Below are 23,832 nucleotides of genomic sequence, written 5' to 3'. Positions count from 1 at the left end.
AGCTTTGGGGTCAGATCTTTGTATGCCTTGTCTTCCTGATGGCTTGTCTTAACACATGGTGTCTACTGTGTCTGTATCCTAGCCATTCTTTAGTCATTTGTATCCTGGAGTGTATCACGTTTCTTTCTTGTCTCTGGACCTTTGTTTGCACTGTTTGTATGTTTGGCTCCTTGTTTTCTTTACCCTCTGCCCTTACAAAGCATCACAGGATGCCAAGGAGCCCAGTAGTGTGGGCTGTTCTTTGGTAGCTCATCAAGTTGCAAATATCCTGGCTTTGCAAGTAACTTATAGGCAGATCCCCAAGTTTGGGTCAGAATTCCTTTTCACATCAGCTCTGTAATTATCCCCAATGAAGGTTTTTCTTGCCATTCTTTGGTCTATGTATATTTGCAAAAAACTCAAGTATAGTCTAGAGCAGATTAAGCTCAGGTGCTTCTGAAGTTCCAAGGCTGGCCGCCAGCCTCAGTCTTCCAGTTGTTCCCAATATGGCTCAGGACTACAGCATCTTTAGAGATCCAAGTTTCTCTTTTTCCACCTGAGCAAATGATTTTAGTATATTGTAACATTTAACTGATGGATGGGCAAGCCTAACCAGGAGTCCTTGAGACCAAGTTTTCCATACAGTATACACTTCCTTCCTTCCTTCTGGGTATAGAAGGCTGTGTGTATGTTTCATGATGCATCGTTATATTAGTGAAATTTACAAGGAAATGTGCTAATATTCTTTTCCAGTCCTGAGACTGGAGCTACCCCAGGTGAGCTGCCTCCTGTACTTAGTGACCTAAGTTAATGGGAGAGCTGAGTCAGGTGGCAGTGTAGAATCATCACACAGTAAACTCAGGCTCTGTAACCCAGTGTAAAAGCCTGCTACATATTCTGTAGCCTCTTGCCTCAGTTGGCGTAAAGTTATTTTCATGGCTTTGTTAGCCACCCATCTGCCGTGGATTCTGAAGTTGTCTTCACAGCATTTCCTGAAAGTTAGGTAGAAAGCGCACTGGACTATACAGAATCGTTTGTTAAGACATCTTTGCAACATGGTTACTGTGTTTAATAATTCCTTCATTAGGCTCTGAGAGCTACACTGTAGTAGCCACTACACTTCTCAACTGAACCAGCAAAGCAAACAGGCAGTTAATGGAGAGGCATTTGTGCCGTTCTTTGGTCTGTGTATATTTGCTAAAACTTGAGTACAGTGTTACCTGCATGTGGTTCTACATGTTACTAGACGTCAGGCTGCAAGTACGTGGGTTTGTGCAAGGTTTGCCCTTCCCAACGTGGTCCAGACTGGCTGGCCTGTGTTGGTTGTGCATAGAGCCACCCAGGAGCTGTTCTCCTGGTCACCTGTAAGGCTGGCTTGTCTAGCTTTGTCAAGGAGCACAGGCTCAAGGCCTAGAAAAACAGTGGTGTGGGTGTGCAGGAATCACAAAGACATTTGCAAGTAGGTCCTAAGTTGCCTCTCCAAGGTGGCCTTGAATTTGACAAGGTGATGACTGGCAGGTTTAAGAAAACAAACACAGCACCAGACTGAGTGCTGACTTAGAGCCCTGTCTGTTCACATCCTCCTGTACTCCTTGCTCCTGGGGTTGAAAGCTATTTTAGTACCTGTCTCTTAGACTAGCTTGTAGGTGACCTCAGGGTAGGGGCCGGGTCATGCTGTGTCTGAGAACTGCTTGGGCTCTAGACATTTGCTTTGCCTCTCGGGCATCTTTAAGGTACCTGACTTAAAACAGACACAAACAAACACAATGCCTCAACCTACCTGTCTGCAGGCTGAGATGAATTTACTCACCTCTGCCAGCTTAGACCGATGAGAAGAGTGAACTGCATTATGTTTCTGTTGTTGCTGTTGGAATGCCAGCTTAAACGAGTTCATTAGTGGTTGTGTTTGTTTTTCACATATTGCAATCCACCCCTTGGCTCTCAGCGAAGAATTTCGAAATAGAGCTTTTCTAAGCAAAACTTGCAAGTGAAATGTAAAAATTTAAAACATAAAAAAAAAAAAAATTAAAAAAAAAATCACTATCCTTGTCTGAATAGTAAAATTTCTTAAAAGAGCAAAATCTCCTAAGGAGCAGCTTTTCTATAACATTTAGGAGTTTTTGAAAATTAGTGTGGGCAGCAATACGTTAGAAAAGTTGGCAAAGGACACTGATCTCAGGAACAAACACTGTCACTAAAGGTCAGCTAAAACAGGAGACGCTGTGTGTACGTGGTGTGTAGAGATGAGAAAATGAGCTGTGGCACTCATGCAGATGCAGCTCCTGATGCTGAGGACCCTCAGGTTTTGCTGGCAGGCACTTGTGGGTCACCTGTGGATGGGGTGGAGTGCATGGTTTGTGTGCAGATTCAGTGCACACAAACATATATCTTAGGATATTTCTTGCTGCTGGCCAACATTCACGGGTGAATGCATTTAATATGCTTGCTGTAGCTTTCAATAGCAAAAGGCATTTTTAAATATATATATATATATATATATATATATATATATATACATATATATATATATATTTTAAAGACTTTCTTTTTTATCTGAGTACAGTGTAAATGTCTTCAGACATGCCAGAAGAGGGCACCAGATCCCATTACAGATGGTTGTGAGCCACCATGTGGTTGCTGGGAACTGAACTCAAGAACTCTGGAAGAGCAGTCAGTGCTCTTAACTGCTGAGTCATCTCTCCAGCCCTGTAAGAGGCTAACTTCAATGTCTTGAATACCTATAGATCAGGAAAGAGGTGCATTTATGGCACCTGGCAACAAGTTTGAATGGTAAATTGTCATACAAAGAAGACGGTACAGCTCTTGTTGCTTTATTTTCCACAACAGTTTGATTTTTTTGTACTTGTGTGTTTGAAAGTAGCCAAAATGGTCAGATCAGAAGATGCTGATGTGAATGTTAACGAGATTTTTTTTTTTTTTTACCCCCACCTCCCAGAACCTGATAGCATAATTGAAAAGGCTTCTCACTCTGGCATGATAAACCCCAGCCGGCAATGGCAGACACTGAAACAAAACACGGGGATTGCCCACTTCGAGTATCAGATCCGGGTGACCTGTGATGACCACTACTATGGCTTTGGCTGCAATAAGTTCTGTCGGCCCAGAGATGACTTCTTTGGACATTATGCCTGTGACCAGAATGGCAACAAAACCTGCATGGAAGGCTGGATGGGTCCTGAGTGTAACAAAGGTAGGCATGCATGCAACTGGATGGACTGTCGTTTGGGGTGCCAGGTTCTCACCCTTGACAGCAGTCAGGTGGCAGAGTGGGATACTGCCATTATCATTATCTTAGAATGAAGCACGAAGATGCTGTTTGTAGCCCATTCTGCTAGTGCCCTGTCCGGAGTTCTGTTACCAGCTGGTGTCCCCATCCCCCAGCTGCTGTGAGTGTTGGCTGCTAACAGCTCGCAGCTGCTCCTTCTCCAGGGAGTTGTCCTTGGCCAAGCAGGAGCCACTCTCTGCCCCATCCCTGCAGAGAGCAGTTAGTGAGTGACTGACACAGGGGATGGGGATGTTACGAAGGCCAGCCCTTTTGCTTTAACACTGTGGAATAAGATTCACACTCTGGAGGTTCCCCTGGGATCATACTGAAGTCAGACCCCAGCTGAGACCACATCCTTGCTCAGTTCCTCCTTAGGCCTCATCTGCCTCCCCATTCCTTCCGTCCTCCTGTTACCAAGTTTCTTCTTTAGACTGCTTCTGAGAAGAGCCTGATGCTAAACGGAAACAGGCCAGGCCAGTGATGTTGGAACAGACAGTGCTATGGGAAATGACTGCCCCTGAGCTAGAGTGCCACTGCAGCAAGTTTCACTGGGCATCTTTGTGGCATTCAAGGGGGTGGGGCTTAGGGGGGTAGGTGGTTACCTTTAGAGTCCTTTACTGTCTTTTGCCCTGATACTAGAATTAAGTAGTTCTAATTCCTAGCAATAGAGTTGGACATATTAGCCCAACAGATGGTAATTCCCTCACAGACATATCTACCTTGCTGGTCTTGCAAAATCATTAGACAAACTCCTTTGTTTAGCTTTAAATTGTGAGGGATGAGACATGAGAGGATATTTGGTGTCTTAGCCAGTATTCTTCTCTTTTGGTATCTGGTGACAGTAATTTGTTTAAAAGATGGCACTTCTGGAATTGATGACAGAAGGAATTGCTCAATATTTTAAATTTCACTAGCAATTACTTAAGTCTCCTAATGTCCGTGTTCTTTAAGTGTCCACTTGATTTCTTTCTTTCTGTGAGCGAGTATAGAATTGCTTTGTGAGGTTGCTTGTCCACAAGATTAGCTTGCTTGGTTTTTTAGCTCCGTGGGATTGTTGAAACCAGGGATTTAGTGGGAGGCTCACCTGAAAATTTTGTGCTGGGACAATGTTGGGGAAGGGAAGGCGAATGAATGTTTTCTTTTCTTTTGATGAGGGGGAACTAGGCCCTGACAGGGCTTGAGGAATAAACATGTTGAGGGACTCCTTAATCGTTTGTCCCCAAACAGTATTGTGATTTGACAATCTACTAACATGGCCTTGGAGTTTGAACCTGGATTTATTTGGACCCCCAATTTTATGTACTAGCCCATTCACATGAAAGTGACCCTTAAGGCATAGGCAGTGCTGATGCAACTTTGTTGTTTTTCTCCAGCTATATGCCGACAGGGCTGCAGTCCCAAGCATGGCTCTTGCAAACTCCCAGGTGATTGCAGGTAAATGGTCAACTAATTGAACTTCAGTAATCTCTCTCTCTCTCTCTCTCTCTCTCTCTCTCTCTCTCTCTCTCTCTCTCTGTCTATCTCTCTCTCTCTGATGCAAAACAGAAAAAAAACTGACTTCATTGTGAATGTGCCTCTTTATTTTCTTTGGAGGATGAAAAAAATAGGGGAAAACACAAAACAAAACAGGCACATGGAAGGCTTATTGAATCATGCCAGCTGTTTGGTGGAATGCACCCTTCTTCATTGGTGCTGGGGTTGTGGAGGTCAAAACCCCAAACCAAAATCCTTAATGGGCATAGCTGGCATCTTCATGTATTAACTGTTCTGTAAATTGGTAAGACCTATTTGTAATCTTCCTTAAGTGCTAATGGACTGGACCGGGATGAAGCTTTGTTTCCCCTTGTCTCCTCCTCCACCCTGCCTTTTCCTCTGGCACCCTCCCCCACTTTTCCCATCAATAGGCACAAGTCCAGCATTCTTTAGAATGGGATTAGTACAAGCTCCAGGCCCCTTTGCAGGCGGGAGCTGTTGCTGGAGGTTAATGGCTGTGCTGGAATCTGCTCGGCTGAGCCTGATGAATGTAGACTTTGCTGCTGGCCTTTGAAGTCTGTTCTTTATGGTCCAGAGACAATGCTGAAACCAAACGGAAACCTACCCAGCCTGTTTCCCCTTCCGATGCCGGTTTTGGGGGATTTTTGAAATGTACATTATGCCAATTTGGAAAAGACTTGTTTCAGGAAATACCTTTGGTGTCTGTGGCATTTTTGACTGGTCTCTCAGGCTTTATTCTCCCCCAAGCCTTTAAGAATTAGCAAATTCGATGAGACACTAAGTGGACCCCCCTTCAAGTCCTGTCACCTTTGTTCTGAAAGGCTGCCCTGACTTGAGCCAAAGACAGTTTTGAAACGGTCTAAAGGCACAAACCCATAGAAGGAGGTGCCTGGTGCTCTTACTAGGAAAAAAAAAGTTTTTTTTTTTTTATTTTGAGGGTCTGTGGTGGGCCCCCAGGAGTGCTGCTGCCCCCAAACTGTAGAATCAACAGAGAATTATTAGAAGGGCAGGTTCCTGGTGCCCACAGCTGACACTGACTTCCCAGGCCTTGGTTGGGCCTAGGAATCTGCATTTGACAGCTTTGCTCAGTGATTTCTCCCTCAGCAAACACTCAGGCTACTGCTTTAACCTGGCACCCATAGGTTTAACCTTAATGACTCTTAACCCCACGCCTAACTTGACGCAGAAGAGATTCAAGACAGCTGGGAGTAAACTAAGAACAGGTTGTCCTGGAATTGTTTCTTCCTGCTTTTTGTAAGTTGATTTCCAGGAAGCCTGAACAGGATTTGCCCAACTAAAGTACATGCCTGGTCGCAGCTGACTGTGGCATCTACCAGCATCTTTGTCAGAGCTGGAGGAGCAACGTACCTTCAATGACTCTGCTAATTAAGGCTCTTCTGGAGAAAGTAAGAGCATAAGAGGGATAGTTATTCTCGAGCCTTGGAACCTGCTCCCTGCTCCGATAGCATCAGTGAGGCCAACTGAGATGTGTGCTACTGTCATCAGAATAAACACCCTGCTGGGCAGGGGAGGGCCCTCCCAGCCTGAACAACAGGCTTTGTTTCCAGAATTGAGCCCTTTCTCTTTCGAAGTCTCACCTCCCACTCCCTGCCCAGACATGCACCAGTGCTCTTATTTACTTAAGGTGCAACTTTCCCACACGCCATTTGCATAGTCTCCCAGCCCAGTTCCTTCTCTCTGCCTTGAAAGAAAATCAAAACAGAACCTTCCAGCTAAGGAAGTTCAGGTTGAGTCCTGCTCCTGAAATAGTTGCATGGCAAGTTACCTGTAAGTTGTCTTTTGGGTTATGTATTACATGAGGCTTGTTTTGTTTTGTTTTGTTTTTTTGTTTTCTGTTGACTCAACTCACAGGAGAAAATTTCACTGATTTTGTTGTTCTCAGGTAGACTTGGGTTGCCCCTTCCTGGGTGTATAGGCTGGTTTAGTGCCAGCCTGACAATAATATCAAACTTAATTATGAATCATCATCTCAGGAAAGTCAGCTTCTCATGGGGATGCTAATCATCTATCATTACACTGGGATAACGTGGTAGATGCCTCTGTTAGGGTCAGTATTTTTATTTGTTTTTGTTTGAAGTCATCCATGGCCTCCTATGGTTGGCTTTTTTATGCTTGGGCACTGAGCCTTCATTAATTAGGAGGTTGGTTGGGTCCTCAGCTGTCCGGCTTGGTTTTATTAGGCAAACTGAAGAAGTGTAGTGATCCTTCACTTGGGACACCGAAGAGGACAGAGTATTGTGGCCCCATCAGTTGCCTCATGTCTTCTAAGAATATTGATCTGACAGAATGGCTTCCCACCCCCCACCCCACCCCCACCCCCGACTTGGGTGTCTGCTTCTGAAAAGAATGGTTCCCACCGAGTGGCATACTCTGCTCTTAGATCTGTCTTTTAAATAATCACTTGTCATTTAAACTGGTGATCTAGTTTAGAGTTGCCAGAATCCTGTGTCTGATTAACTTTAAGCCCCACATTCTAGTGGTTGTCGGTGTTTGGGTGTAGATGGCTGTTTTGAGAAGTTAGGAAGTAGTCCGGATTCTCAAGGGTTCAGTGGCTTCTCAGCCTGGGTGATTAGCTAATAGCTAGATTTCTATAATTTTCCCATGACCAGGATTTGCTCCTTTGCCTCCAGCTCTCTGGAACTGAAAGCCCTTCCTTCTGGTTGGGGGGTTGGGGGTGGGGAGCAAAGTTGGGTTTTTTTTTTGTTTTTTGTTTTTTGTTTTTTTTTTTTCCTTCCCCAGAGTCACAGCTGAGAAGCTTACAGGGAGTTGGATCTGATGCTGCATTGCCCTTGGTCCTGCTCTAGGCTGATTCTGCCTGCTCTGCATCTGCTCCATCTTCATTTTTTTTATTAGCATGCCGGTGGCTGGTCCCTGTCTTTCTGAGGCCCCTTTGTGAAAGCTTGATTTTTGAGAGGGAGATTCAAGTTGCAGAGGGCTTGAAACTTGGAGGGAGAGTGGTTTGAGACCTGGCCGTGTCCCACCCCAGGTGAAGGTTCATGTTTGTGGTTTTCTTTGGGCATCAGACATTCCATCTGACCTCAAAAGAAGTCTTGAACTCTTAGAAAGGAAACTCAGCTCCCTCAAAACTAGATAAACCAAGCTTGACCCCCTTCTCCCCACCACCTCCCCCCACTTTTTTTTTTTTCTAAAGTGAGAAATAACTATAAATCAGCATGCCTGGCTGGGGTAATGGGTCATAAATTATATATGAATTGGTTCCCAGGGTTGCCATTCCCCTCTCCTTCCTACAGAGATGGGTTTAGAGATTCAGGTCTCCATAAGAAGGTCGGTCTCCTTCCCACTTGAGTCTACAAAGCCAGGGAGGTGCTGTCCTGGCACCCTGTGGCCCTGAATTCTGTGCACTCAGTGGACTGGGGCTTCATGTGTATTGTTGCAGAGCTGCACAGCTGGTGTCGCCAGAGGCTCCTTCCCTTGTATGGTCTATCCTGATGAAGACCTAGGATTGATTTATTCCAATCCCCACCCCTTGGTTTCATTGGTGGGAGCCAGAGAAGAGAATGGCTTTGTGCAGAGCACCCCATGTTGGCTGCTCCCCAGATAGCTCTTCTTTTGTCATGGTATGCTGAGAGGACACAGTTTGGGCTGTTACTCTCATAGAACCCTGTGAAAGTTTGAAAAGTCTGTCATCCTGTCCTTTCAGGGATTAAAAAAACAGAAATGTATTGTTGTAATTGTGTACATCCTGGGCTGTTTGGAAGGCTAAGGGAAGGGTATGCTGTTTGTCTGCAGGTGCCAATATGGTTGGCAGGGCCTGTACTGCGATAAGTGCATCCCGCACCCGGGATGTGTCCATGGCACCTGCAATGAACCCTGGCAGTGCCTCTGTGAGACCAACTGGGGTGGACAGCTCTGTGACAAAGGTATGACCATTGTGGAGCCTTGGGGGTGGCCTGAGGGCTTGATGGGCTGGAACTGAGATTATGGGATAGAACAATACAGTCTTAGGGTTTTACTGCTGTGAACAGACACCATGACCAAGGCAACTCTTATAAGGACAACATTTAATTGTGGCTGGCTTACAGGTTCAGAGGTTCAGTCCATTATCACCAAGGTGGGAGCATGAAAGCATCCAGGTGGGCATGGTGCAGGAGAAGCTGAGATTTCTACATCTTCATCTGAAAGCTGCTAGCAGAATACTGGTTTCCACTCAGCTAGAATGAGGGTCTTAAAGCCCACACCCACAGTGACACACCTCCTCCAACAGGGCCACACCTTCTTATAGTACCACTCTCTGGGCCAGGCATATACAAACTATATACAAACCATCACAAACACTAATAACCACTTTTGGTTTTTGGAGTTGCTGGGGCTAAACCCAGGACCTTTAAGATGTTATTGCTCATCTGTAGCTACCCCCCTGGCCCTGTTTTAAGTTTTTCCAGGGGCTCTTATTAGGAGTGTGTTTGAATTTGCCTTTAATATTGTGAGTTGGTTGGTTTATTTGGCGGTGAGCCATATTTTTAAAACTGGTATGGCTTAGAACTGGGACCAGTTAGCAGGTTTATTCCTAACTGTTTTTTGTGTGTGTTTTTATTGTTTTGTTTTGTTTTGTTTTGTTTGTTTTTTAGATCTGAATTACTGTGGGACACATCAGCCCTGTCTCAACCGGGGTACATGCAGCAATACTGGTCCTGACAAATACCAGTGTTCCTGCCCCGAGGGCTACTCAGGACCCAACTGTGAAATTGGTAAGTAGCCCAAGCTTGGAGGCGGGAGGGCTCTTTGCCTTTTTATTCTGTACATTCAGTTTAAAAACCAAGTCCTTTTTCTGTTTGTTTTATTCATCCTTTTTTATCTTTTTTTTTTTTAGACACAAAATTGGGTGGGTAGGAAGGGCATGTTGGATGTGGTAGGATTTTAGGGGAGGGGTGAATATGATCAAAAATATACTGTAGGAAATTCTCAAAACACTTTAAGATTTGGAGCTGGAGAGTGGCAGCTTAAGATCACAGTGGATGATCACCAGAGGGCCTAAGGATTGATGTGTATCCCAATTCAGTGACTCAGTGAAGAAGATGCAGGACAGAGCCAGACAGCTGACGAATAGAAGCTAGGTTATCCTATTTAAAATTGCTGAAGATGGCATTATTTTGATATGGCCTTAATAATATTCATGGAGAAACATGGTAGATTTGTGTGTGTGTGTGTGTGTGTATAAATACACTGAACCCACTTGTGAAAAAAAGAAGGAAACAGCTTCAAAGTTAAGACTTGTTATCCCAGCCCTTCTGTGAACCTATGAAATCCCAATGTTTTGAGACAATGCTGACAACTGAGGGAAGTTTCAGGCTTTTAAATGAAAAGTCAGTTCTAAAAGGTATTGAAATCTGCCTCAAGCCAGCTTAGTTTGAAAAAGTGTCTTCCCTTTTGTGCCACACCACAGCAGTGTTACATCACAAGCTTGCTTTCCTTGTTGTTGGTTTGTAATCTGCTTAAGCTAGTAGCCAAGGCAGGGGACTGGGCCTTGGAGGGAAGGGGGTAAGGTATGTGTTTTACCACCTTGCTGACTGCCCTTTCTCATTTATTCAGCTGAGCATGCTTGCCTCTCGGATCCCTGCCATAACAGAGGGAGCTGCAAGGAGACCTCCTCGGGCTTTGAGTGTGAGTGTTCTCCAGGCTGGACTGGACCCACATGTTCCACAAGTAAGTCAGCCGAGGTTTTGACATATGTCTGTTCTGGAAGGTTATTGTTGTTGAAAAAGGGTTGGTGGGGGAAACCTGGGCTGGTCCAATATATTTATCTTGGTGACAGAGGGGTGGGTGTGTTCAACGGTTTAGTGGGTGGTCTAGTAGCACTTGTATGATTTCCTAGAATCTCTTTCCTGTCCACTAAGGTGGCTGGTGATGTATCTGTGGTTGATGGAATCTGATTCCCTTGCATGTGTGTTTTGGAGCTGTCTCCTCCAATCCTGTGGGAGAGGAAATTAGATCAACTACTGAATGTTGTCCTGAGCTGCAACTTAGCTTTGAGGCCTGGCCGTATTATTGGGGTACTTTTCAGTGAAGAGCTCTGGTCATACATGATATTCTCCAGAATTAGGCAGTCTGTGGTCTTTAACGAGTTCCTGAAATTTTGAGGGTTAGTGAAGCCTGAGAAACCACTGTGTTTGACACCTTAGGAGCAGTGGTTAAGACTGTGTTCTGGAGGTTGTAGGTGCCTCTGCATTTGCTGTGATTAATGGAACCCAGCAGGCCTTTCAACCTTTCCCGAGCCTTCTGTAGCCAGGGCAGGAGCCGCTCCCATTTGGGAGGATTGTCATACAGTCTTGGTGAGCAAATTTGTGGAGAGAGCATGGCACACATTATAAATGAATGACATCTCTGGCGGGGGGGCTCAGGCACCCTCTGTGTATGTGATTTTTGGGGAAATCTTAGAAGGAAATCACAAGGCATAAGATTTTTCCATGTTGTAAAAAAAAAAAAAGGATTACTTTTCCATGCCTCCTGTTAGCGTGCAATCTCTGAACCATGAAGCAAAGAGTTCTTTTAAAAGTAAAGATTAAGCAGATATGAATGTCCCTTGTCACCACTGAGTTGATGCCCTGTGTGTCTCTGGCTATCTTTTTTTTTTTCCCCTTGATGCTTAGGGACGGATTAACTGAACTAGGGCAGTGAGGGATTTAAAGCTAAAATAAAGGCTTGGGTCCTTTCATCACCTTCCTCCCTTGTTGTGGCTTCTCTTAGATTTGTAGCAGGTGTCTGGTCGGTTCCTAGGTGAAGACTCTTCTTGTGGAGAGTGTTTGTTGCATTATCTAATTGCCATGTGGATCAAATGAAATTAAATTGCAGCCCCTCTCTTGTTCTCATTGGACAGACATCGATGACTGTTCTCCAAATAACTGCTCCCATGGGGGCACCTGCCAGGATCTAGTGAATGGATTCAAGTGTGTGTGCCCACCCCAGTGGACTGGCAAGACTTGTCAGCTAGGTAAGGAAACTCTTGTGATTCTAGCCAAGCTTGGGCTGTGCTCATCAAAGCTGTGAGGAGAGATGAGCACGTGGCCAGCAATGTGTGTATCTGTATTCCATCATACAAAGTCATTTATTATCAGGGTCTAATGGGCCTGGGAGAAATACCTTGCATGCAAATGGCCTAGGGTTTTTAGATCCTGTGGGAAAGCCCTGGGATTCCTTGAACCAAGTCAATTGTCCGAGGAGTGTTCAGCTGGGTTCCAAATAGGGATGACCTCTCAAGGAAGGAGCTGTCTGCATTCTTTTTGCCACATTTAAATCCCAGCAACTGGATTGTGCTGGATTTGGCACAGGAGTGCCTGGTGACTTGCTGTTTGTTAGCCAGCAGCCCAGAGGAAAGTTATCAATTAGCACCCTTGTTGGATAAAGGCTGGGGAGAGGGCTCCAACGCTCCAAATAGAGGACACCTCCTATTTCTTATTTAGCTAGCTTGTTAAAATGTCTCGTATTTCAGACCAGCTCTATGGTGTTTTCATTTCAAGGGAACAGCAGTGGGGTGGGGGCAGCCCCCCATTTGTCACTGTTCATCCTTGCTTCTTTTCAGATGCAAATGAGTGTGAGGCCAAACCTTGTGTAAATGCCAGATCCTGTAAGAATCTGATTGCCAGCTACTACTGTGATTGCCTTCCTGGCTGGATGGGCCAGAATTGTGATATAAGTGAGTGACTTTGCATCCAGCTCTGAAACTCTTGTTCCCCTTACTTTGTGATATTAAGGATGGAACCCACAGCTTTGATATAAGCTGTTTGAGCACTCTCCGGCTGAATAGAAGGAAACCCTCATATTATCGGGAAGGGAATGTTTTTGGAGAGGGAGGGGCCAGGCTAGCATGGCAAAGAAAACATACAATTTATCAGGCTTGTTAGCTGCTAAAATTGGGCATATTCTGATAAGGTGATTAAAACAATGGTGTGAAGTTTCACTCCCTTGTCTGGGAGGATTAGGGAGGGTCCCCACCCAATGTAATAGTCTTATCTCACCGGAAGCACAGGGAAATCTGATTGAAACTTTTATCAGCCCTGTACTTTTCAGGTGAACCTGAAGTCAGTGTCACGTGCCTCTTTAATGTGATGACTTGTTTATTTTTTTAGATATCAATGACTGCCTTGGCCAGTGTCAGAATGACGCCTCCTGTCGGGTACGTAAATCATTGCTTAAGTGGAAACCTTGACACACGACAACAATATTTTAAGATTTATATTGACACTAGAGAGCCTTGCGCCTGTGGGATTTAAAATGCCAGTGAGAAGCTGAGTCCCTCACCAACCCTACCTTCCCAAGAGTCATTTAAAGGCAGACATTCAGAACGGCTAGTCCATGCCCAGGCTTAGCACATGGCCATTTTGGTGACCCAGAGCAGTCATCAAATCTTTGACGGGTTTGTGGATACATAGAACAATATGCATGTATCTCTCCCCCTTCTCCTTTTCCAGGACTTGGTTAATGGTTATCGCTGTATCTGTCCACCTGGCTATGCAGGTGATCACTGTGAAAGAGACATCGATGAATGTGCTAGCAACCCCTGCTTGAATGGGGGTCACTGTCAGAATGAAATCAACAGATTCCAGTGTCTGTGTCCCACTGGTTTCTCTGGAAACCTCTGTCAGGTGAGCGGAGGCAAAAACTTCAGCTCACCAAGCTTTAACATTGACCCCTTTTCTCCATCACCCTTCCTTGTCCCCTCCCCAATCTTCTCCCCCTCCCCCACTCTAGTTGTTTAGACCTCTGACATCTAGCACCCTACTGACTGGGGACCAGGGGGGGTTCTGCTAGACAAATGCTGTAGAAGGTGGTGTGTTGAATGATTTCTTATTGATTACTGTGGTCTGTTTGCTTGGCTGAGTGTCATCCCATAGCCCTGTTTTCTGCACTAGTTCTGGGCTTTAATGTTGGCCTGGTATGTGGCAGACCCTAAGGGTTACGTGGGTGTGTTCTGTAGAGGGGGTCTCTTTGTGGGTCAAGTGTTTACTGCCCAGAGAGGTGACGGTGACACCTTTGTTTGATTTTGATCCGCTCCTTCATACTCTTTCAATGTGGCAGCTGGACATTGATTACTGCGAACCCAACCCTTGCCTCAATGGTGCCCAATGCTACAATCGTGCCAGTGACTATTTCTGCAAGTGCCCCGAGGACTATGAGGGCAAGAACTGCTCACACCTGAAAGACCACTGCCGCACCACCCCCTGCGAAGGTATCTCTCTCACCCGGGACCCATCCGTCCACAGACAGGCCGGCTCCTGCCACCTCCTCTTAGAGCTCTTATAAGTGGTAAATGGGTGAGGAAGGCTTTCAGATGGAAAATACTTAATCTGATCACTTAGGGAAACAAAACCATATGGAGGTAATCTGTCAGGCTGCCAGTTGGGAGAACCATGAGTACCAGTTGCCCAAGGGAGAGAATGTGAAATCCATTTATCATCCCAGTTCAGAGGTGGCCGAGTTTGTGACAAAAGAGAAGAATTGCTCTGAGGAGCTCTGTCAGCAGGTTCTATAGCAGTGGGGAAGTTTGGGGTTTGTGTCAGTTATTGTAGCTATAGCTGGGTATTGGTGCTTGAGACACTTTTTTTTTTTTTTTTGGTTTAAAATTTTTTCCATTTAAAAAAAGTACACGTGGCCTATGGCTGCTATATTGGGTAGCATAATTGTATAGATTGGTTTGTCCTTTAGCTTTGCTTAAGACGGAGGAGAGCTGGGTGTGGTGGCGCACGCCTTTAGTCCCAGCACTCAGGAGGCAGAGGCAGGCAGATCTCTGAGTTAGAAGCAAGCCTGGTTTATAAAGTGAGTTCCAGGACAGCCAGGGCTACACAGAGAAACCCCGTCCAGTGGGGAAGTGGGGATAGGGGGAAGTGTAAAGGTGATCTTCTTTGACAAGCATTTAACAAATCAGCTAGATATTAAGGTGCAATTAAAAAGAAACCTTAAAACATTTCCTGTCCACTTGGGAGTCTTAACATTTTACCTGTCATAGGAACATTGCTGGGTTTTAGTCCCCAAGCACCTCTTGATGCATTAACTCATTAGACCAAGGAATGGCCCTATCCGATCAGGCAGGCATGGGCTAAGTCCTCTGGTTAGAAATGCTGTCTGTGGGTGTATGGTTGGAGTTTGATCCCAAACCTGTGTTCAGTGATTGACAGCTGCACTGTGGCCATGGCCTCCAACGATACGCCTGAAGGGGTGCGATATATCTCGTCTAACGTCTGTGGTCCCCATGGGAAGTGCAAGAGCCAGTCTGGAGGAAAATTCACCTGTGACTGTAACAAAGGCTTCACCGGCACCTACTGCCATGAAAGTAAGACTCCACTTGGAGTGGGGAGCCCAGTGGGTACCCAGCTTGGGGAGCATTTGTATTTGAATTGCTTTAGTAAGAAAATAAGGTAGAAGCCAACCGATAGTGGCTTCTTTAGGCCCCAAATGGAGGCATTCATTAGTCAATTGATTAGACCACCAACAGTCTTGAGCTTTCCAAGATGATTTTGGAATGTTGTGGACTCTTTGAGTGGTCCCGATTTCTATAGAAGCTTTTCCCCCAGGCCTACCAAATAAGCCAATGTGTGAGGGTCTTAAAATGGGGAGGCACAATCTCAAAGCCTCGGGATGTTTCCAGGCGTATTTGCAAAGGAGGCAGCTGTGGAAGCCACCAGACAATGCATGGCGGCTGCATGACTGGCCCTTCGGCTCCTCAGTTTGCCCTGTGCTTACTTTTACAGATATCAATGACTGTGAGAGCAACCCCTGTAAAAATGGTGGCACCTGCATCGATGGCGTTAACTCCTACAAGTGTATCTGTAGTGACGGCTGGGAGGGAGCGTACTGTGAAAACAGTGAGTCCGATGCTGCCTTAGGGGACAGACTGCTCCAGGGTGAAGGCTTGGGGGTAGAGCAGAGATAGCACCTTCCTTTGGGAGAAGCCTTCTTCTTCTTTTTTTTTTTTTTTTTTTTTTTTTTTTTTGGCAGAGATTTCTATTATGGTGGCTGTAATGACCTTCTGTATCTTCTTGGCATTTATTAAGGCTGCTGGGTAGTAGTGGGGAGGAGCCATCACTGGACAGTCGTGAAATTAGATTGATAGTTAGAAAAAGTCCCTGGAAGGAAGCTATCTGACTTCTTATCATTTCTGTCCACCTTGATTTTAATTGCCATGGGCATTCCTAAGCATTGCGTCCTCTTTATAATTTATATTCTCTCCTCATAATGGAGAACTTCTCTAAAAGGGTGATGGAATTGAAGCCCTAGGACATCTCACTTGTTCTTGGAAGATAGCGTAGAAAGCCAGGGGTTGGACCTTTATCATAGGCAAGCTTTGCCCTCTATTATCATGACTGGACTTCTTCAGCCTTGCGTCTCTTTGGTTCTAGACATAAATGACTGTAGCCAGAACCCCTGTCACTATGGGGGTACGTGTCGAGACCTGGTCAATGACTTTTACTGTGACTGCAAAAATGGGTGGAAAGGAAAGACTTGCCATTCCCGTAAGTGTGGCTGCCAGGGTCTCCTGTCTGTCTTCTGAGGGAGGGGAACTCTCCAGCTGAGAGACTGATGCTAAGGTCTTCTTTCTTCAGGTGACAGCCAGTGTGACGAAGCCACGTGTAATAATGGTGGTACCTGCTATGATGAAGTGGATTCGTTTAAGTGCATGTGTCCTGGTGGCTGGGAAGGAACAACCTGTAATATAGGTAACCCTCTGCCCCTAGGTGGGATTTGCTGTGGGCAAGGCCATCGTCCGAGGTTATCTGCCACCAGGCTCTTGGGAAATGAGCATTTCCTTGGGTCTGGTTCTGCCCCTTCAGACCACCTTGGGTCCTTTGGAAGGTGATCTTACTTGACCTGCTTTTTGTTTTATAGCTAGAAACAGTAGCTGCCTGCCGAACCCCTGTCATAATGGAGGCACCTGTGTGGTCAATGGAGATTCCTTCACCTGTGTCTGCAAAGAAGGCTGGGAGGGGCCTATTTGTACTCAAAGTGAGTGGCCTCCCCTGAATTCTTCCTGGGTTGCTGCAGCCTACCCAAAATACCCATGAGGACTTGGAATGGAAACCAGAAGCACGGCTGTTTGATGTCTGCTTTTCTATCACCTGGGTCCTTACTAATGACTTGATGGGATACAGCCCTGACCTGGGCATGAGAAAGTTCCCCGGGAGATAAGTGGAGACAGATGGTGTCTCTGTTCCCAGCCCTGGGTCTGACCAGCAGCCTGCCTCCTTCCATTCTCAGCCCTCCCTACTCCCTGTTCCCTACAAGGGCCTCTTCCTGTATACATGTGTCCCACGGCAAATGAAACTGAGTATGGTCCAGGCCTGCTTCCAATTTAGACTAGGTTTTCAGTGTATTTGACTGGTATTGAGTGTGACTTTTCTCATTTGGATGTTATGGAAATAAGTAAATGGTGCTTTGATGGAGACCCCCAAAGCTGTTGTCTTTTTTTTTTTTTGCAGATACTAACGACTGCAGCCCTCATCCTTGGTAAGTGTGGCAACCTTTTAAGCTGGTACTTGGCTGTAAGATGCATGGGAATCTCCCGGGATGATGTTGAAAATGTAGGTTCTGATTCAGGAGGTCTGTGGTGGGGCTGTGTGTTTCTAACAAGCTCCCAGGTGACGCTGCCCTGCTGCTCTGTGGACCACACTTTAATTATCCAGGTTGTGTCTTCATTTAGCACAATGATTCTCAACCTCGGGTTGCACACGAGAATCACCTGGGGAGCTTTTAAAAGTCCCAATGCCTGGGCTGCGACTGAGACCTAGGAAATTAGATTCTCAGGGGTAGGACCCAGGCATCAGTATTTTTAAGCTTTTTGGTCAGCAGCAGATATGGCCTGGGGTGAAAGCTGGTGTCTGTGGCAGGCATTGCTTCATATGGTGGGTGTGTTGTGGACCTAGATGTTGGTAACTAAGGTTACCTTTGGTTTCTTAGTTACAATAGCGGGACCTGTGTGGACGGAGACAACTGGTATCGGTGCGAATGCGCCCCGGGTTTTGCTGGGCCGGACTGCAGGATAAGTAAGTATCACCATATCTGATTTCCCCTTGTCTGTCCTCCTCAGCATTCAAATCTTTCCTCTTTAAAAACAATGAAGGCCATAATTCCAAATAGCCCTGACAACTCAAGTAATCTCCTACCTCCAGTTGGATTTAAGCAGCCCTGGCTGTTGTCCTCCCTAGTCAGTCTCTGGGTGGCACAGACAGCCTTCTTTGTTCTCAGGGAGAGTGCCAGCCATAGAATTTGACAATTAAGCTATGAGAGAGTCCTGAGAAAAAAAATAATAGTGTATGCTTCCCTTGTGATTAGCATGAAATTATGGCCAAGCTATTGTCCGTGCAGACCGCTGTGTCTCTGGCTTCCATAGACCGTTCTGTAGTGGGCTTGACCAGATCCAAAGAAATGATTAGGATCAAGAAGTGAGTCCCCCCACCCCCCACTTTTAAAAACAAAACATCTCTTTCCCACAGAAAAACAGTGCAGAATGGTCTGTTTTGTTTGTTGTTTTTTTTTTTTCCTCCCTCAAATTCTTTAAAATTTTGAAGTCCCAGTCTGAGATGGCTGGACTTCAGCACTAGGGGGATGGGTTATATCTGTTCGAGCTTCTAAATCAGGATTTGGCAAAGGAGGGCCACATCTGTCCCACCCGTTTTTGTAAGCGAAGTTTATCGGCACTTGGCTGTGCTTGCTTGGTCTTGTCTCTTTCCTGCACCTGCTTACAGAGTGCCGCCAGACACCAGTGGTTATGAGTGACTTTATGGCCTATGAAGTTAAAATGTTCACTCTGACCCGTTTTCAGGGGGCAGTTGCCAGCCTTGGTGTAAAGTGTACTACTGCGAGAGGAGAAAGAACCTAAGGAAACATTGCTCCGTCTCCAAAGGTTCTCGGCTTTAGGAATCAGAACAGTGGTGGTCTTTGGGGGGGTCAGGGGCTGCTAGAGGCTTTACGGATTTGTTTCCTGTGTACATGGAAATTCACCACGCTTGTGTCAGGATGTGGATGCTTTTGGCAATGTCTGTAAAAAAGCTTCCTACTAAAACCTGAACTTGACCTCATTTCTCCTAGACATCAATGAGTGCCAGTCTTCCCCTTGTGCCTTTGGAGCCACCTGTGTGGATGAGATCAATGGCTACCAGTGTATCTGCCCTCCAGGACATAGTGGTGCCAAGTGCCACGAGGGTAGGTGTGCCAGGGTCTGTCTGACTGCCTTCTTGTGTGTCTTCTGAGTTGAGTGGGCATCACAGTCAACCACAGTTCACAGTGGGGGCGCGCCATGCTCAAGGAAGAAGGGAACAAAGCAGGGTGGTCCCTGTCGATTTCTGTTGCCACAGAGTTGCTGTGTAACAAAGTTCCTTAAAACCCAGTAGCTTGCAGTATCCATTTTGGGGCTTGTAGCATGATAGCAGGCCCAGTTCTGGTTGACTGGTCCTCAGCTCTCTCTGGGCCATGTCCTTCTTTTCATGATAGATGGCAGGCACACAAGAGGCCAGCTTGAGAAAGCTCTATTAGAGGGTCTCTTGGGTCACATCTGCTGAAACTGCTTTAGTCAAGTGACCAAGTGAGCAGTCAGAGGGGATGGCCAGTGCATGTGCCTGACGTTGTGGGAGGAGCTGTCATCACGTGGCAGAGGACATGGGTGTAACCAATTTCTTAATAGGGAGGGGGTAAAAAAACCTCAGAACCGTGATGTGATCCAGTCTGTGGGAAAAGAAACTCCTACTTGAGCGTCTCCACCTCTCAGTTTCAGGGCGATCTTGCGTCACCATGGGGAGGGTGATACTTGATGGAGCCAAGTGGGATGATGACTGTAACACCTGCCAGTGCCTGAATGGACGGGTGGCCTGCTCCAAGGTAGGGCAATGAAAGTTGCTAAAGTTTGCAAGTGTTAATCATGGGTGGACATTCCTGCTAAGCCACCGGCTCCTGGTTTCTCCTCTCCAGGTCTGGTGTGGCCCGAGACCTTGCCGGCTCCACAAAGGGCACAGTGAGTGCCCTAGTGGGCAGAGCTGCATTCCGGTCCTAGATGACCAGTGTTTCGTGCGCCCCTGCACTGGTGTTGGCGAGTGTCGATCCTCCAGCCTCCAGCCAGTGAAGACCAAGTGCACATCTGACTCCTATTACCAGGATAATTGTGCAAACATCACTTTCACCTTTAACAAAGAGATGATGTCTCCAGTGCGTAACTTCTTTAATGGGGATGAGAGTACGGGCTGCTTGTTTCAAAGTAGTACAACAGTTTCAGAGTAGTATTGGGGGTGGGAGGTCATCTCTTCCCCTTAGCCAAAATCTGTCCATTAGAACAAACTGAGGCTTCTATCTAGCCAGTTGATGAGACCGTGAGCCATTTCTTTCTTCCATTATTTGACATATGTGTGTTAATCTTTAACAACATCATTGTAGGGTCTTACCACCGAGCACATTTGCAGCGAATTGAGGAATTTGAATATTCTGAAGAATGTTTCTGCTGAATATTCCATCTATATAGCCTGTGAGCCTTCCCTGTCAGCAAACAATGAAATACACGTGGCCATTGTGAGTATAAGACTATTTTGCTCCTAATTATTTGATTACAAGGGATTTAAGTTAGTATCAGACAGCAATTGCAATGAAAGCATTAGCCATCTTTGTGAAGTTTGAGTGATAACTACCATCAATTTGCTTGATTTTAGTCTGCAGAAGACATCCGGGATGATGGAAACCCTGTCAAGGAAATTACTGATAAAATAATCGATCTCGTTAGTAAACGGGATGGAAACAGCTCACTCATTGCTGCTGTTGCAGAAGTTAGAGTTCAGAGGCGTCCTCTGAAAAACAGAACAGGTGGGTGTCCATTTGAAACATACTGTTGCCTGGTGACTGTGAAAATGGTTTTACTACACCATTCAGGAAAGTCATCATGCAGAGAATGATCTGCCAGCCGTCTCTTACATCTTAGAAGCCCCTCACTTCCAGCCTACTGGCCCAAGGTCACAAAGCCAATATTGGTAGTGGCTGAGGAAGGCAGAGAGGTCCCCCTGACTCATCCCAGTAGCATGCTGTATGCATATTCTTCTTGGAAAGTTCCCATGCAAAAGAGGTGTGATTTAGATCCAATGCAAAGCCCTGGGGCACAGCAATACCTGTCCTGAGCTGTCTATGCTCTACAGAGCCAGTTTTGGGGTTCTAGCACCACTGGTCCTGAACACTGAACAGTACTCACTAGGTAAAAGGCTTGATGGTGCACCAAGGTGTTCAAACTGACCCTGTGATGATCCAGAGCCTCACTGTTTTAGGCTGAGCAGAAATCAGGGCTTCTATTTTGGGGAAATTGGAGTTGTCGATGCTTCCACTGGGTTTCTGTTGATTCTGAAACCAGCCCTAATCCTGAGGCACCAAAGTAGCCAGGCCCTGTGGAACTGGAAACAACCTCTGTCCTGTGGAATTGGGAGAAACCATAGGAGTACTATTCTATCCACTTGGTGTCTCTGGACACAAGTGTCCTAGAGGCCAGCTTCTGAAAATAGTGAACCTATCTGTGAAGTTGTGAAGAGGGACTTGTCCCCACAGTGCCCCTCTTAGGGATGGAATACAGGAAGATCACTGTTGGTGTTCTTCTGTTTCCATGGCGATAGCTCTTCTTGAGTTAACTGGTCCTTTGCCTGTCTTACAGATTTCCTGGTTCCTCTGCTGAGCTCTGTCTTGACAGTGGCTTGGGTCTGTTGCTTGGTGACAGCCTTCTACTGGTGTGTACGGAAGCGGCAGAAGCCCAGTAGCCACACTCACTCCGTCCCCGAGGACAACACCACCAACAACGTGCGGGAACAGCTGAACCAAATCAAAAACCCCATCGAGAAACACGGAGCCAACACGGTCCCCATTAAGGATTATGAGAACAAAAACTCCAAAATGTCAAAAATCAGGACACACAACTCGGAAGTGGAGGAGGATGACATGGATAAACACCAGCAGAAAGTCCGTTTTGCCAAACAGCCAGTGTACACGCTGGTAGACAGAGAGGAGAAGGCCCCCAGCGGCACGCCGACAAAACACCCGAACTGGACAAACAAACAGGACAACAGAGACTTGGAAAGTGCCCAGAGCTTGAACCGGATGGAGTACATCGTATAGCAGACAGTGGGCTGCCGCCGTAGGTAGAGTTTGAGGGCACCCTGGGGCTTGTAGTTTCTTTAAACTGTTGTCTTATTCCAGTCTGAGGCTGTTGTTGACTTAGAATCCCGTGTTAATTTAAGTTTCGACAAGCTGGCTTCCACTGGCACTGGTAGTTTCTGTGGTTGGCTGGGAAATCGAATGCAGCGCTCACAGCTATGCAAAAACTAGTGAATGTACCCGGGTGGGTGTACGTTCCTCTGCTGCAGACACATCGGGCTCCCAGGAGCTGCCAAGCCTTAGGCCTGGAGCTTCCACATCTGCCAGCGGTCCTAATGATGATGGCAGCCTTAGGATCATAGTTTTATTTATATTTATTGACTCTTGAGTTGTTTTTGTATATTGGTTTTATGATGACGTACAAGTAGTTCTGTATTTGAAAGTGCCTTTGCAGCTCAGAACCACAGCAACTATCACAAATGACTTTATTATTTATTTTTTTTATTGTATTTTTGTTGTTGGGGGAGGGGGGATTTGATGTCAGCAGTTGCTGGTAAAATGAAGAATTTAAAGAGGAAAAATGTGTCAAAGTAGAATTTTTGTATAGTTATGTAAATAATTCTTTTTTTATTAATCACTGTGTATATTTGATTTATTAACTTAATAATCAAGAGCCTTAAAACATCATTCCTTTTTATTTATATGTATGTGTTTAGAATTGAAGGTTTTTGATAGTGTTGTAAGCATATGGCTTTCTTTTCTTTTTTTTTTTTTCTTTTTTCTTTTTTTTTTTTGTGAACTTTTCTCATTATGTGTTGTCTGCAAGCCAGCCAAAATTAAGGTGTTTAGAAATAATTTCTCTTGAAAGGATGGGATAGGCTTCTTCCCCTGGGAATACTGATGGCTTTTTTTTTTTTCTTTTCTTTTCTTTTCTTTTTTTGTACGACGTCAGTTGCTCAAATACTTCCTCTATAGCATCACTTTAAGACTCATTTTAAGGACTGACTGAGGCAGATTGAAAATTCGTCTAGAACAGGTTTTTGGGTTTTTTTTTCTCTCTCTTCCTTTTTGTTTCTTCTCTCTTCTTTTTTTTTTTTTTTTTTTTTTTTTTTTCCTGCTTTAGACTTGAAAAGTGACAGGCAGGCAACCTGCTACAGAGCAGTTTAAGGGAACAAACTGAGCTATGACTTACGTAGCCAGAATGTGACTGGTTGAATCTCATTAAAAATATCAAATTAATTGTGTTGAAGTTGGAAAAGCGTACCAATCTTACTTTGTAAATTCTGATTTTTTTTCACCATTCGTATGTAATGCTGAACCACTTGTAGATTTGATTTCATTGTTGTCTACTGCATTTAGGGAGTATTCTAATAAGCTAGTTGAATACTTGAACCATAAGATGTCCAGTTAGATCACTGTTTAGATTTGCCATAGAGTACACTGCCTGCCTTAAGTGAGGGACTCAAAGTGCTATTACCAAGTTGAAGATCAGAAAAGGCTTATAAAACAGAGTAACCTTGGTTCACCATTGAGACCGGGAAGATACTTTGTATTGTCCTATTAGTGTTATATGAACAGAAAATACATCTTCGATGTGTTGTTCCTGGCAATAAATTTTGAAAAGTAATATTTATTAAATTTTTTGTATGAAAACCTGGAACAGTGTGGAGTCTTCTGAGCTTATGGAATCCTTGCTGGCTTTTCCCTCCATTGTTTGGCAATGCTCATTCAGCTCCATGTAGCATCTGAAAGGGGCAGGGGAGGGGGTGAAACAAACAGCAAAACTTCTGAGTTTTCAACCCCTACCCCCACCCCACCCCCATTAGGCTGCTATGTAGGTGGGAGTTGGGGGGGGGATTCCGCCCACCCATTCCCTTGTCATATGACAGGTGTGAATACTGCTTGAATAAATAAATACCACTGGATTAATGGTTTGCAGTGTGGAGGTGAATTGTTTGCACTCACAGGGAATGCCCACTGCACTAACAGGGGTT

At 45.4% G+C, this 23,832-nt stretch overlaps 1 protein-coding gene across 2 annotated transcripts in view; it reads left to right on the top strand.

Annotated features, from left to right (window-relative positions):
- Jag1 (jagged canonical Notch ligand 1) overlaps positions 1-23,498 on the top strand; it is a 35,409-nt gene extending 11,911 nt beyond the window's left edge. For both annotated transcript variants that reach the window (XM_034495577.2, XM_076929835.1), the window contains 23 exons: positions 2,936-3,190; positions 4,639-4,699; positions 8,531-8,661; positions 9,370-9,489; positions 10,331-10,444; positions 11,616-11,729; positions 12,318-12,431; positions 12,865-12,911; positions 13,207-13,380; positions 13,814-13,964; positions 14,901-15,065; positions 15,484-15,597; positions 16,132-16,245; positions 16,336-16,449; positions 16,619-16,735; positions 17,209-17,236; positions 17,687-17,772; positions 18,818-18,931; positions 19,494-19,603; positions 19,694-19,927; positions 20,153-20,284; positions 20,422-20,572; positions 21,402-23,498. In XM_034495577.2, coding sequence (XP_034351468.1) covers positions 2,936-3,190; positions 4,639-4,699; positions 8,531-8,661; positions 9,370-9,489; positions 10,331-10,444; positions 11,616-11,729; positions 12,318-12,431; positions 12,865-12,911; positions 13,207-13,380; positions 13,814-13,964; positions 14,901-15,065; positions 15,484-15,597; positions 16,132-16,245; positions 16,336-16,449; positions 16,619-16,735; positions 17,209-17,236; positions 17,687-17,772; positions 18,818-18,931; positions 19,494-19,603; positions 19,694-19,927; positions 20,153-20,284; positions 20,422-20,572; positions 21,402-21,859 — 3,218 coding nt within the window. In that variant the 3' untranslated portion in view covers positions 21,860-23,498. The remainder of the gene's footprint in view (positions 1-2,935; positions 3,191-4,638; positions 4,700-8,530; positions 8,662-9,369; positions 9,490-10,330; positions 10,445-11,615; positions 11,730-12,317; positions 12,432-12,864; positions 12,912-13,206; positions 13,381-13,813; positions 13,965-14,900; positions 15,066-15,483; positions 15,598-16,131; positions 16,246-16,335; positions 16,450-16,618; positions 16,736-17,208; positions 17,237-17,686; positions 17,773-18,817; positions 18,932-19,493; positions 19,604-19,693; positions 19,928-20,152; positions 20,285-20,421; positions 20,573-21,401) is intronic.
- Positions 23,499-23,832: the final 334 nt, after the last annotated feature.

Source organism: Arvicanthis niloticus, chromosome 2 (assembly GCF_011762505.2).
Source record: "Arvicanthis niloticus isolate mArvNil1 chromosome 2, mArvNil1.pat.X, whole genome shotgun sequence".
NCBI lineage: Eukaryota > Metazoa > Chordata > Mammalia > Rodentia > Muridae > Arvicanthis > Arvicanthis niloticus.
The sequence above is the reverse complement of the archived record's forward strand: the minus strand, read 5'-3'. Positions and strand labels throughout refer to the sequence as shown.